General features: G+C 54.2%; 1 protein-coding gene and 1 long non-coding RNA gene across 5 annotated transcripts in view; one reads left to right on the forward strand and one right to left on the reverse strand.

Annotated features, from left to right (window-relative positions):
- Positions 1-14,337, forward strand: part of Actn1 (actinin, alpha 1) — a 92,484-nt gene that overhangs the window by 19,383 nt on the left and 58,764 nt on the right. The window contains exon 1 of one of the 4 annotated variants that reach the window (XM_005399046.2): positions 12,960-13,058. The exons of the other annotated variants lie outside the window; for them this stretch is intronic. Within the exon in view, the coding sequence (XP_005399103.1) occupies positions 13,017-13,058 (42 nt within the window). The 5' untranslated portion in view covers positions 12,960-13,016. Of the gene's footprint in view, positions 1-12,959; positions 13,059-14,337 lie in introns of those variants that run through there. 4 annotated transcript variants of the gene reach the window in all.
- Positions 2,624-12,883, reverse strand: LOC102004585. The gene is made up of 3 exons (XR_263275.2): positions 12,747-12,883; positions 12,213-12,354; positions 2,624-3,240 (listed from the first exon to the last, which is right to left on the reverse strand). It is a non-coding gene; the product is annotated as an uncharacterized LOC102004585 (long non-coding RNA).

Here is a 14,337-nt window from a genome sequence, read left to right on the forward strand (position 1 = left end):
TGTGAACTAACAGTCAGATCCCCCTGCCCCGTCCTCAGGCCACCCGTACCGCCCTGCCCTGCAGGGGGCTGCTGTCATTGGCGAGCAGACCAGGCGGTAAAGGTGGCTGCTGCCCATTCTGCATAATAATTGTTTTTTGTTTTTTGGGTTTTTTTGTGGTACCAGGGATCGAACTCCGGCCTTGCACTTGCCAGGCAGGCGCTTATGCCATTGAGCTATATCCCCAGCCCCTGCTGCCCATTCTGGTAACACCAGGATGGCGAGTGGAAGAGGCCTTCAGCCCACCTGCCCAAACTGTGTCCCTCGCAGAGGGGAGGCGCCTCAGCCAGTGTGGACTGTGCATCAGCCACAGCTGAGGGGGTGATTCGGGGGAGCTGAAGGCTTTGGAGGGAGCGTGCAGGCTGTGTGCACGTGCATGTGTGCATGTCCGTGTCCCCATGTCTGTACGCGTGTTCTGGAGGTAGGGTGAGGAACACTGCCAGGGGGGTGCAGCACTGGATCTGACACAGCAAGGCTGAGGAGCAGCTGGCTTATGAAAGTCCTAGGTGTCTGGAGGTCAGGGGTCATGGCCAGCGGTCAGGGGTCATGGCCGCAGCTACTCCTGCAGAGCCCTGTCCCCCATCGGGGCACGGCCCCTCCCCCAGGACGCCAGGAAATGCATAGCGTTGTGGGGGTGCGGGGGTGCTGGTGGAGGAGCAGTCCCTAAGGACCTTGTTCCCTCCCGTCTCATGGCAGCCTGCATGATGGTCAGAAAGGCCAGAGGAGCGCTGCCTTGTGGGTGGGGCAGCGGCAGAGATGGGCGTCCTAAAGCCTTTCATCTAAGCATCTGTGTGGACAAGCCTGTTTGTGTTTCTACCTTTATGGCTGCGTTATTTCTATAGCTGTAATCATAGTGCATATAAACTTAACTTGCCTCCGCTCGCTTGGCATTTAATCAGAAACATTTTTTTTTCTTATATTGCTACACAGCCTTTATGTTCCTTCTCTGGGGAAAGTGAGATCTAAGTATAGAGATTGCTTCATGAATGTATATTCATTTGTACTTTTCCTGTGCCTTCCCCAAAAGCACTTGAAATGGCTGCATGAAAAAAGGGGTTTTGTTTTTTGGTGATGGGGATTGAACCCAGGGCCTTTGCACTTGAGCTGTGTTGGACTTTTTAAATATGGAGACTGGATCTCACTAAGTTGCTAAGGTGCCCCAGCTGGGCTGGTAGGTACTTGGGATCCTCCTGCTTCGGCCTTCCTGAGTGCCAGGATTGCAGGCATGCGTCACCACCATTCCTGGCTGAACTTCTTCATCTTATGACAGAACAGTTGAATCCTGTGGCTGACAGCTTCCCATTTCTCCCACCCCCTCGGCCTTAGTAACTACTGCTCCCCTTACTGTTTCTGTGAGTTCAACTGTAGATCCCACATAGGAGTGAGATCATGCAGAACTTGACTTTCCGTGCCTTGTTTATTTCACTTAGCCTATCATTTAAAGTGGTTGACTTTTGTAAGTCAGCACTGATCCTAGTTCTAAGTTTCCTGGCTGCCAAAACAAAAAGGGAAATTGGAAATAAACATGCTTATTTCCTAGTAAGAGGAAGTATACCATTTCATGGGAGAGACAGTTTTTTGTGAGTACCAAATGCTAAGGTCTTGACCATTTAAGGAGAACTGTGCAGTGGGAGATGGTGTCAGTACTTCATGGAACGCACAGAAACCTCTGTTATATTCTTGGTTCTTGGATCAGCTGCAGGGAAAGCCAAGGCATGCTGCTCCGTCCTACTTGTCTGAAGGCGTTTCTGGGGAGCTGGAGTCCCTGAGACTCGGCTCTGCTGGCTTTAGACGCCTAACCCAAGATGCACAGGTAGTGGAGCTAATGGTCTGTGGGGCCGCTTGCTCTAAGTTCAGAGGTTTTTCTGAGGACTTTACTGAGAACTGTTTGCTTTGGGTGCTGGGCTGGTGTGGTACAGGTGCCATAGTTCGTCACCACTGGAGACTCTTCAGGGAGGAAATGTGCAGGCAGGTGGGGCTGGGCTGGGCCTGTCAGCTTTATTTATACAGTGCTTCAGGTCCTCTAGCAAGCAGTCTCCCCACGGTTGTACATTTTTGGATTTCCCAGCTTTTGGCTATCATAGATAATGCCTTTAAATGTCCTTTTCATGTGGACATTTTCCTGCATTTCGGGATAATGCCCAGGAGCTGGGTTAAGGAGATGAGCGTTTTTATAAAATTAACCAGTTGCTTGTTTTTTTTTTTTTTTTTAGTCTTTTGTAACCAGTTGCTTTTATTTTTTTGGTACTGGAAATCGAACTCAGGACCTTGTGCTTGCTCGGCAGGGGCCGTGCCGCTGAGCTCTATCCCTGGCCCAATCACTTGCTTTTAGAAGGCTGACTTAATGTGCTGCCAGCAATACACACCTATTTTTTTTCTAATTAAAAAGAAAAGCTAGGCATAGTGGCACAGTCCTAGAATCGTAGCTTGGGAGGCTGAGGTAGAGGATTGTATCATGAGTTTGAGGCCAGGCTGGATGATTTAGTGAAACTCTGTCTCAAAATGTAAACAGCAAGGGCTCAGGATGTAGCTCAGTGAAGAGTGCTTCCCTAGCACGTGAGGTCCTGGTTTGATCACTAGTACTGCTAAGTAAAGAGATCAAGGAGGGAAGGAAAGTCATCTTTATTAGAGCAAGCCTGGAAACTACAGTGAAGTGTACAGAAAAGAATTCGAATTGCCTGAGTTTCTAGCACTTGAGAAGTATGGGGTAGGTGTGCTGAAACAGCGCACCCGCTGCCTCGTCAGGCAGGAGTGCGTGTGGGACAGAGCCCCGTTAGCAGCTGCCCTTGGGCATCCCCTGTACTGGAGAGGGCTGATTTTCTTTGAAGCTAACCCTCTTCTCAGCCACTGACTGACCTGTCTGGCCCTGGGCTTTGTTTCTGAGGTTCAGAAGGCACTGTTAGGATTTTAATCTAGTGCTACATACTTAGAAGGTGGGTTAGGAAACTGAATTTCAGTACGTGGCAGGCAGATGTTAAATTCTACCACCCGCTAGCATTACAGCAGATTCCTTGGTGGCCGCTGCACCCCGGGCGAGACCTGGGGCGGGTAGGGCGCCCCGCGGATGATGAGCTTCGGAGGAAGAAGTGGTCCAGAAGTGGAATGTGTCTGAGGCTGTTTTGCCCGGATCTGGCTCCTGATTGCATTCCCCCAGTTCCCGTCTGTCTGTGAGGCCCGCCTGCAGGGCCGGGGTGTTCAGTCCTGGGGAAGGGAAGTGGGAGGCTCGTGAGTAAGAGCTTACGCCTGCTGTCTCCGTGTCCGGCTCCCACTTCCCCTCTGTCCTTCTCAGAGCTCAGCGTCCTGTGGTTCAGGTACTTGCCGTCCTCCACGCCCCGGTGCCTTCCTGAACGCTTGACGCCACCCCCAGCCCAGAGCGTCACTCCCACGGCTGGGTCACTCCACTGTCACCTCAGGCATTACGTGTCTGGCGGAATTACCCACAAGCTGGGACAGAAAGAGAGGTGGTCTGGTCATGGGATTCCTTGTCCTCAAACGGAGTGAGACCTCAGGCCCTACGAGCCCTAAGACTCTCTAGGTGTCACAGGGGTGAATGTGTGGGGCACACTTGGTGCTGCGTACATGGCAATGCCATATCCAGAGGGCTGTCTCATGTAGCGTGTAGAAGCTGATGCCCAGAAGGTCCCTGTGTCCCGCAGCCCTGGCCATTGCATGGGTTGGATGGGTTCAGGGCATAGCTGCAGGGCCACAGGTGTCCCTCAGGGGTGGGAGATGAATGCTTCAAGGGTAGCATCCTAGCCCTAACCCGGACCCTCTACCACGGCAGCGCTGTCGGGCTGTCTGGGAGATGTCCCGGGGGGTGTGCGTCCTGTGGCCAGCCTGGCAGACACACAGTTAGGAGCCGTCATCCACTTTCCAGGGCCTGTGGATGGTCAGGACTTTGGGATTCAGCAGAGCGAGTCTGGTTTGGGGATGTTTCTTTGGGGGCTGTGACTGAGAAGCCGCTGGAATGTCTGCGCTGCTGTTTGTGCTGCTGGGGTAAGGAGCTCCCCAGCTTGTGGCCACGTGGACGGCTGGGATTGATTTGTTCTGTCTGGCGTGTCAGACGTTGCCACTTCCTTGCCCCTGCCTGCCACAGTGAGCGTGGCCTGCCCCAGTGAAAACTCATGGTGATCAGGAGACAGAGCCGGTGTCTTGGGAGGAGATGCTGACTTCGTGCGGGGATCAGCAAAGTGGGGGTTCCTTTACCATGAGGATTGGAGGCAGGTCGTGCCATGGGGGGTCTCCTGCCTCATCTCACCTGTATTAAATGGTCACTACTCTAGGGGATCATAACTTCATTTTTTTTTTTTTTTTTTTGTACTGGGAATCGAACTCAGGGCCTCGAGCTTGCCAGGCTGGCGCTGTGCCACTGAGCTACATCGCCGACCCCTAGGGAACTGTAACTTCCCTGTGCTGTGGACCACCAGGGACACATCCAGACCTAGGAACCAAATGCTCCAGTCCGATCCATCAACTGCATTTCTAGCGGCGCTTCATTTTTAGGTAAAGCTGTAATTTAGACTAAAATTCATTAGCCACCCCAAATGGGAATCGGGTATTTTTTCTGGGCCCCAAGTCTCAGTTTGCTAGGAGAGAAAGGAGAGGAAGTCTTACAGCTTTCCTGGCCGGCGCGTGGAGTCGCCAGCTATCTGCAGGCCTGCTGTAAAGCAGCATTGCGGTGATAGGGGAGGGGATCATCTTGATGAGTTTGATTCATCCTCAGGGATTCAGGGAACCGTCTATACTTGGCAGACAGCCCACACTGCCCACTGCTGTGCTGTGGCCCCTTGCCTGCCACCAAGCGTAAATATCTGTGTCCTCCGCTGACCTGCCCAGCGCTGTTGTTTGGTTTCATGTAGGAAGGGCTGCGGACTCTGCATCCTGCCCTGTTCCTCTTCCCCCAGCCGTCTTTAGTGACCTCTGGTCCTCCAGGCCCTGCTGGGCCAAATTCTGACAGTGGCTGTTGTCTGGGTTCTGGCCTCCACCCAGGCAGCCTGCCCGCAGGGTTTGAGCCAGCCCTGAACTCTGGGAACACCTCTTCTTTGTTGTGAGGCCGGAGCCTCCAGCCTGGGGATCTGCAGCGGCTATATTTGGCTGGCACAGACCTACACTGTCCCCTTAGGCCAGCCCCGAGGGCCTGTAGGACTCAGTGTAACAGGTGGACCCCTAAGATTCCATACTACTAGGGTTCATTTTGAGGGACTGTGGATCAGGGAGCCCTCTGGCTGTTTCTCTGCCTGGTGAGAACTTCTCAGGAACGATGTGGGGAGGACAGAGCAAAACGGGTCAGGGAGCTCAGAGATAAGAGGGCAGCTGAGGGTGGGCGATGGGCATGGAGTATGGAGGGGAGGGTACCCTGGCAGCCACCACAGGTTGGTGGGTATCAGTGGGCCAGGACTACCAGGAAGATTGTCTGGAAGAGGCAGGGTGAAAAAGATCTCCAGGGTGCTTAATCTGGAGGCAAAATCTTTAGCACCACTTAACTGATTCCACCTCCAGATCTGAGTCAGTCCTAAGGAAGCTGTCCAGCTGAAATAAAGACATGCTTAGAAATGCTCTCTGTGTGCTACCAATAAGAGCAAAATGGAAAAAAGCACTTCCGCATCTAACCGACTTTAGGGGAGGAGTTTAATAAGCCATCCATGATGGTGGAATATTATTGGGATTGTTACAAATGGTAGTTAGGAAGATTATGTAGGAACAAAATAGTCAATGGACTGCTAAAAGTGGGGGAACACCAAATTGTATGTATAGTAGAATGGGTTGCGACTGTAAAACTAGCTTAGATAAGAAAGACGATAAGCAAAAATGAAAGTGGTTACGTTAAGGATATAGAAGTAAATAGTACTTAAATTTTATGGCAAGCCAGGGAATTTCTGTCTGAAGCATCATCTATCTTTAAGTATTTTTTTGCTATCACATGTCTTTTTATCTTGTGTAACAACAGCTTGAACTTGGTGAGTTTGTTGTTTTTATTTTGGAGACAGGATCTTCTTATATAGCTGAGGCTGGGTTTGAACTTGCTGTGTAGCCTAGGCTGATCTTGAACTCCTGATCCTCCTCAGTGCTGGGAGTACATCTGGTGCTTGGTGAGATTTAACCATCCGTTCTAAGCACTTTCAGTGCAGGGTCCATAACGTACACACAGAGTATAAGGTGTGGCCTAAGCAGGTATGTGTGTGTGTGTGTGTGTGTGCGCGCGCGCGCGCATGCATGCGCCTTTCTGGGGAGACCAGATGTCCCTGTCTTGGGCAGGCTGATTGATGCTTAGTCCCAAGGCATGGCTCTGGCGGGAGGTGGAGGACATGGGAGGTGAGGGTGGGAAGTGGGAGGAGTCTGACCTGTCAGCCTGGTTGGAAAGCTCCATAAGAACTAGAAAGCTTTGGGGCTGGGGATTTAGCTCAGCGGCAAAGCACCTGCCTGGCAAGCGCAAGGTCGTGAGTTCGGTTCCCGGTACCGGAGAAAAACCAAAAAAAAAAAAAAGAACTAGAAAGCTTTCAGGACAGGGAGGCAACCAGCCTGGCATTGGGGAAACCCAGCAAGACCAACAGAAGCCAGTTGTCCTAAGATGGATTTTGTTGAGATTCTCACCACTTTGTAGGAGCTCAAAGTTCACTGTAACGCCTGTAATCCCATTTTCCTTTTTTTTTTTTTTTTTTGTAAGGCAGGGTCTCACTATGTAGTCCAGCCTGGCCCTGAACTCACCGTGTTAGCCCCAGGCTGGCCTCTACCTCTAGGCAATCCTGCCTCAGCCGCCACGCCCAGCTACACCCCTTTTTTCTAGACAATAGAAGCTGAAGACAGGAAATGAATTCTTCTGGGAATCCCTGGAGTCCTAGGGGATGGGGCGGTGTGCACGCTGGTTCCCCCTGTGTAGGCTGTGCCCCGGTGCCAGGCCCCATCCGTGCTGACTCTGAGGGTGAGTCTCAAACTAGGGAAGCCTCCCCCACACCCCAGATTTACCCTTTTGGTCCCTCTGGGCTGGTGGTGACCTTGGTGGTAGAACATCTACATTCCTTCTCCGGTGACCTCACCTTTCAGATCTGCCCCTGCCCGTGTGGGTGCCAGGCGCTCCCGGGGGCCGCCACCCACACTTGCTGTGTGGGGGACTTTGACATTTTGTTTAAGTGGGGATGTGATGGAGGGTGTGTAAGGGGGAGAGCCGGAGGTGCTGGCTCTTTAAGGCCGGACCTGCCAGTGAATTTTGGCAGAGGAGATACTGAGTATTAATTTTAGGGCCAAGGAGGGGGTGGGGGAAAGTCCCCACCACATCTGGTTTGTGTTAAGCTCTTCCCTTTAGAAAAGGGCTGTTTTTATGGCTAAACTTGGCGGAGGTGGGGGTGCGGGGAGAGGCGCCGCTTACCCCGCTGCAGGCCATATGGCACCGGGACAGTGTAAGTAGCTGCCTTCCTGTCCTCCGAGCCCATCCCGAGCCAAACTGCTCCGACTTTGAGAAAACTGTGACATCTGTTTTCCCCCAGAAGTTAGAGCAGGATGCTTGCCTTCACGCAGCCTGGCAGCTGGACCTTGCCCGGCTGGAGCTGTGTCCCTGGGGCCTCTGAACTCCTCGGAGTTGGCCGACGGTCAGCTCGTCTGTCTGCAGTCTGCAAGTCCTGGCTGGGTCGGGGCACTGCAGGGTCCAAGCGGGGGCCACAGGAAGCTGCTGCCCAAGGATCTCTCCAACAGGCCTCCCTCGCGTGCTCCCAGGATTGAGAGGCCGATCGACACCTAAGGTTCCCAACATGGACTCTCCCCTGGAGGGTCTACAGACACCAGAACCCATACGCCTGCCGGTTAAGAAACAGTCCCAAGGGCTAGAAGCTCCTCCTCCAAGGTCAACTAGCAAGCCAGTGGCATTCTCAGGACTCAGGCCAGACTTCCCAGACTCGGTTTGCTTCGGTGCTTGCAGGTCCTTGTGGCTCTCTTCCCACCTTGCGGTTCGTGGTAGCTTCGTGCTCTGCACCCTCAGAGGGCTGCTCTGGGGTCAGGGGGTAGGGAAGCAGGCTTGGAAGTGTGGAAGAGTTCACAGGCGTGGACACCTCCAAGGCTGGGCTTGCTCACCATGGTTTCCCAGCTGCAGCATATGGTGTAAGAGCTTAGAGGAGAGTAAATGACTGAGACAGTAGATTGCGTGGCCTGGGTATGGGTTCAGGCGGAACTGTTTTTTTTTTGTTTGTTTGTTTTTCTCTGGTACCGGGAATCGAACTCACGACCTTGTGCTTGCAAGGCAGGCGCTTTGCCGCTGAACTAAATCCCCAGCCCCTAAGCAGAACTGTGGAGGACATGGGAGGTGAGGGTGGGAAACTCCTCTGCCATGAGGGATACCAGGCGTGTCTCTGTATCCAAAACTCTCCTTGTTCCGAAGACTGCGTCCTCTCTTTCCCCGTCTCTTCTCAGTCCCAGATGTCATCCAGCTCTTACCGAAGCCTGAAGTCTCAGAGCCGTAAAGGCCCTGAGATATCACTGTCCCATCCCCTTCAAGTTGAGGAAACCCAGGCAATTCCACACAGCTAGTCAGTGGGACTTGGGGACCAGAGCCCAAGCCTGTGACTCCCTAAGCTCCCATGCTCCCTTCTGTATATTGATACTGAGAACTGAGGGTCCCATTCTCGGCGACTCCCTTGGGTGGGTGAGTTGCCTCGGCTACCCCATCATGGAGGATGGGGTGGGGGGTGTCCCCTGAGCAGGCTGAGTAAAAAAGGCTGGGCTCCATTGGGCCAAGTCATCCCCTTGTGCCTTCCTAGAAAGAGAAGGCAGGCTGGCTGGCTTCCTTCCGGGGAACTTCTGCAGCCTGAGTCACCCTGGTGTCAAAGCCAGGGTGGGGTGTGGTGGAGACTGTCACCCCTGTCCTGCGACTGGGGTGTGTGTGCTCGCACTTCTCTCTTGCCCTTCCACAAAGCGCCCAAGCAGCGTGTCTGGTCTGCCCCCCTGCTTCTCAGGCTGGGTGGTGTTTTGCCAAGAAGGGTCAGGACAACACGGCCCTTACTGTAGCTGGGAGTTCTTAAACACCCTTGTTAGAAACGGTCTTGGTTTACAGAACTTTCATTGTCCATTTGGTTTTATCATAAAACTTTGTGGTCTGCTTGTGGCAAAATAAAAAAACAAGTCCCCACAGGTAACACCAGTTGTTTTTTTTTTTTCTGTGCCACATATAAAGTTTTATGTGCAATTAAACATATATTTTTTGGGGTGGATAAAACATAAAATTTAACTTTTTTTTGAGGCAGTGTCTCACTATGTATTTCAGGCTGACCTTCAGCTTCTGAGTGCTGGGATTACAGGTATGCACAACCACACCCAGCTCCACAATTTTACATTTTAAAGGTTTTTATGTTGCGTGGTGCTGGGGATTGAACCCAGGGCCTCACTCATCCTAGCCAAGCACTCTACCACTGAGCTACATCCCCAAGCCATTTTGTTTGTTTGTTTGTTTGTTTTGGTTTTTCTCTGGTACCGGGAACCGAACTCACGACCTTGCGCTTGCCAGGCAGGTGCTTTGCCGCTGAGCTAAATCCCCAGCCCTCCCCAAGCCATTTTGTTTTATGTCAAGACAGTCTCGCTCATTGCCCACAATGGTCTCAAACTTGCAGTCCTGCCTCAGCCTCCCATGCAGCTGGAGTTACAGGCCTGTGGCACCATACCTGGTCATTTTTAGGTATGTAGTTCAGTGGCATTAAGTACATTCATAGTGTCGCACAACTATCACCGCCATCCGTTTCCAGAGCTTTTCATCTGCTAAGCAGAGTCAACTCTCTGCCCTCCTTTCCCCTTAGCCTCTGGTAGAGAGGGAGACTTCCTGTCTATAAGTTTTACTACTCTCCGTTCCTTGGGTAAGTGGAATCACACCCTGTTTGCTGTTTTGTGACTGGGTTATTTCACTGACCCTAGTGTCTTCAGGGTTTGTCCACACAGTAGTATGTGTCAGACTTTCCTTCCTGTTGAAGGTTGGATAGTATTTCATGGAATACTGTCGCATTCTGATGATCTGCTCATCTGCTGGTAGACATTTGGGCTGCTTCCGCCTTTCCACTGTTGTGAATAATGCAGTGGTGAGTGTGTGCAGCAGCCTGTGTCCCTGCATTTGTGTGTGTGAACCGGAAGTGGATTGCTAAATTTTATGTATCTACTGACGGCCTCTCAGGCAGGTTGAGCCCCTCAGGCGGGGCTGACAGATCAGCAGAAGGCCTTGGACGCCACTCTCTCTCCTCCCCTGGTCTGCCTGCCCCGGTAGCTGTCTGCAGAGGCCGGAGGGCTGGCCAGCTGGATCTCTAAGGACACACCATGTCCAGTGCTTGCTGGCTGCCACACGGCTGGGGGAAATCTGGGGCTGAGGAGCTAGTGAGAAAGCCCAGCATGTTCCGGTGGAGAAGAGTGCTTGGGGCCAGGTCCTGCCTCTGCCTTTCTCTGGCATTAGACTTGGGGAAGGGGGCTGCAGCCTTCTGTGCGCCTTGGGGAGGAGTGGCTTGCTGGGAACCCCAGGGCTTGCTGTCCTTTCTCTTCCTGTCCCCAGGCAGTTTCCCAGAGGGTCAGTGTGTCACATTTTTGGCCAGGGAGTTCTACAGACTCAGGCAGAACTTCCCAGTTTCCTTTGGAGCAGAGTTCAAGCTCTTCTTGCTAACAGCAGGGCCCCTGTCTTGATTTCTGTGCTCACCACGTGTTGGAACTAACTAACTCTGAAGTGAGCCCTTGGATCAAGTCAGTCCCTAAGTGCAGCCCCACCCTGACCCCGGAACTGGTCTCTACCTGCTGCAGGTGTGGGCTGCACTCTGCGCCTTGCTCCTGATCCCAGCAGGGATCCGAGCTCGGCCCCCTCTGTCAGCTAATGCTAACTCCCCCAGAGTGAGGCCATTTCTTGCTCTTCCGTGGGGCCTGGTGGTAGCTGGTCATGTTCCCCCACAGCGATGCTCCGTGACTTGTGACAAGGTTACCTTCCAGTAAGCCCATGGTAAGTTGAAAATATCCTAAGTCAAAACTGCATCCAGCGCATCTCACTCAGCGACCACCCAGCTTAGCGGCCTGGTCCCTTGTGAGTGCAGGGCTCCCTGGGAGGTGTGACTCACTGCCGCTGGCCAGCACCCTGAGAAAGCGTTGCACTGCGCACTGCTAACCCCAGGAAGGCTTCAGATTCAGGATCCCAAGAACACTTCCTGGCGAATGGGTGTCACTTGAGAGCCACTGCTGTGAAAAAATGGGAAGAGCATGCACACGTGGTGGTGCGTGCCTGTAGTCACAGCTCTTGGGAGGCTGAGGCAGGAGGATCGCTGAGTTCAAGGCCAGCCTGGGCTAGGTAGTGAACTCAGGACTAGCCTGAACTACACAGCAAGACCCTGTCTCAAAAAAAAAAAAAATCTGAAGTGCAACTATCATAAGTTGGCAGCATCTGTGTTGAATGGATGCTAAAGGAGAGAAGGAGAACAGCAGTGGAAAGAACCTGGGTTTTGGTGTTGGGGAACTCCGCATTTTGGTTTGGGCCCAGCTCTTTGCTAGCTGGGTTTACTCTCCTGAGCCTCAGCTTTTCCCATCTCTAAAATGGGGAGCAAAGAAACCTATGTCCTAATAAGCTCACTGTGAAGACTGTGACCCTGGGTATTAAGTGTGTAGGAAACAACTGCCAGCTGCTGTCGTCCTTGTGTGCTCCCCTGCGTGGGAGGGGCTTGGGGAGCACTGGGAGCCCATGTGCTTTCCCTCTGCCTCCCACACTGCTGCCTGACAGGAGCAGGGGGCTGGCTGGGTGCAGCTCCCCGCTGCCGGAAGAAATCACTTCCTCACCAGGGTGATGGGAGTTGCCGGACCCTGGCACAGGGCCGGCCGCGTGCTCTAAGCAGCGCCTGTGTGTGAGGGTGAGGAGGCCCCCGGGGAGCTATGGACTGCGTTCCCGAAGCACATTGTTCTTGGATCTTGGACACCCTTCCTTGCTGGACCCTCTGAGAGCCCCTCACTGCAGCGTCAGGCCTTTTGCCGAGACCGTCCTACTCCCGTAGGTTGCTGTACGCGTCATAGATGGGTCCTGCTACCCTTTCCAGATTGCAGACTCCAGGACCTTGGTCGCTCATATTGGGGACAGTGGCCTCCATCTCCAGGCAGTAGGGGCCCCGTTTGTTAGAGGGTGAGGGGAACCACACCTGTGTGGGCGCTGCGCGGGCCCAGGGTAGGGACTAGGAGAGCAAACCTACTTGGGGCTTCCTTCTGCTCTCTCTCGCTGCGGGAGGAGGGTCTTGCCCAGGCTGAGGGTGGTCGGGCGGGAAGAGCCAGGCTTTGGACTACAGTGCTGGGTGGAGGGAGCCGAGCCCTCTTCCTGTGAGCCCATTTCTTCATCTGTAAAAAGAAGGCAGCCTGTCTCGCAAGGTTGTTGCCGGGCTTAACTGAGGTGATGGAAGTAAACCCCCCAGGCTGGTGTCCTGCACTTAGGGGCTGCCTAGATGTGGACAGATGTCAGTACTGCATGGATGAACCAAAGAGAGCTCTTAGCAGACCTTCCTTCTTGTCCGTGTGCAAGCTGAGGTGCTACAGGCCTCAGTGCCTTGCTCTAGCCTGGAGTTGCCCAAGCTTGCCTGATTACAGGATTCACCAGAGTACGGGAAGAGTGCGACGTGTGGGCCCCACCCAGGGTCCTGAACCAGCGTGGCGGGCGCTGCTGGGATTGGTGTTTTCAGCCTTTGTTGGGGGTGGGCCCATTTTGGGGGTGGCACCCCTCAGGTGGCTGTCACCTCTCAGACGGCTGTCACTTGATCCTCACGGAAACCCGGGGAGTGAGGCCGGTGTGGCCCCCGTGGAAAGCGGGGGGCTTGATAGGTGTGGAAGCTGAGGTCCTCATCCCCTGCTGGTGGGACCGGAATTAGAACCCGGGTCTCCGGGTGCTTGTGTTCATTGTTCCTGCAGACATTCCGAGTGCTGGTAGTAGCTCCTTAGAGTGTTCAGTGATGACACACAACTGCCTGCGGCACGTGTGCCCCAGGTTCGCCTCCGCTGCCTAGAGCATGGAGGACTTGGCGGGTGGAGAGAGACGGGGTAACAGGAAGGTGAGTAACAAGGCGGCAGTGACTGCGCTAGGGGCTCGCAGAGACCAGCCTGAGGGGCAGGTGGTGAGGTGGGACGCCGCCCCGGGTGAGCTCCCGGAAACTGAGTTCTGGCTGAGCGAGGTGGGCTGTGGGCTGCTTCCCGGAGCCACTGGGAATGAACAGGTGCCACCGTGAAGCAAGGTTAGACAGGCACGGTTTTGGGTGGCATGGGGCAGAGGGACAGGGCCGGGGCACCTGCCCGGGGCTGCTGAAGCCCTGTGGGAAGGCAGTGCCCACAGCTCCTCTCCCCTCATTTCCTTCGTGTGGGGTGCCTTCCAGAGGCCTGGGCAGGCTGGCTCCTCTGTTGAGCTGGGTAGCTGGGATTGGGCTCAGCCAGGCGCAGGGCCTGCCACCCTGCTCGCTGCCTCACTCCCTAGGGGTTCTGGGGTGTCGTGGAGGGTCTTTCTTAGGTCCTCTAGCTTACATGAAAGAGACTCTGGAGAACAGTTTTACCCTCTGCCCCCCGACTGTCCCGGGTGAGGTAGGCTTGTGTAGGCCGTGGGGTGGACGGGCCTGGCTGGTACACAGTGGTCTCCTCCTAGTGCCAGCGGGGTCAGGAGGGAGGGGAGTGGCACAGTCTGGGCTCGGTGCACCTGCTCCGAGAAACTCTTTGTTGTGACCCTGAATGACGTCGGAGCTTCTCTGCAGCTCAGTTTTCTCATCTGCAAAATGAAGTTAGCGAGGGTCCCTCTCAGGATGGCTGGGAGGATTGAGGTAGGGTGGCTGGGAACAGCGTCCTGAAGCTGGAGTCCTGCTCCTGCCTTCCCACCAGGCTGTCTGGCCGCTGTGGAGTCCGGGCAGGGAGCAGAGCGTGGGGTGGGTGGGACATCGTGTCCGTGGACGGCAGCTTCCCAGTTCGCTCCTCTTGGCTCAGGTGTGAGATCAGGGCTAACTTCTCCCAGGTATCGCTCGTGTCCACCCACCTGTCTCCAGCACCACCGAGGTCTGAGCCACCTTTGTCTCCATCTCGCCTTTGCTGCTGTCCCGTCCACCCCAGTGTCTTCTCGCTGCAGTCAGAAGTCTCTTTCTGAGATGCCGGTGTCATTGTGTGTCACCCACACCTGGCTCCCGCACCCACCTTGCCAACCCTCATTCGTTCACTTCAGCTGAAGTCAGATAAAACCTCTTCAGTGGCTCCCATTGTTCTCAGGGGAACTAATCGTAACATCCTGTGGGTGCCCATGTTCTCCTGTGGCCAGCTGACTCAGGTGCTTCCTCCCCTCCCCCTCCCCCTCCCCTC

This window comes from Chinchilla lanigera, unplaced genomic scaffold (genome assembly GCF_000276665.1).
Source record: "Chinchilla lanigera isolate Chin_1 unplaced genomic scaffold, ChiLan1.0 scaffold00065, whole genome shotgun sequence".
Taxonomy (NCBI): domain Eukaryota; kingdom Metazoa; phylum Chordata; class Mammalia; order Rodentia; family Chinchillidae; genus Chinchilla; species Chinchilla lanigera.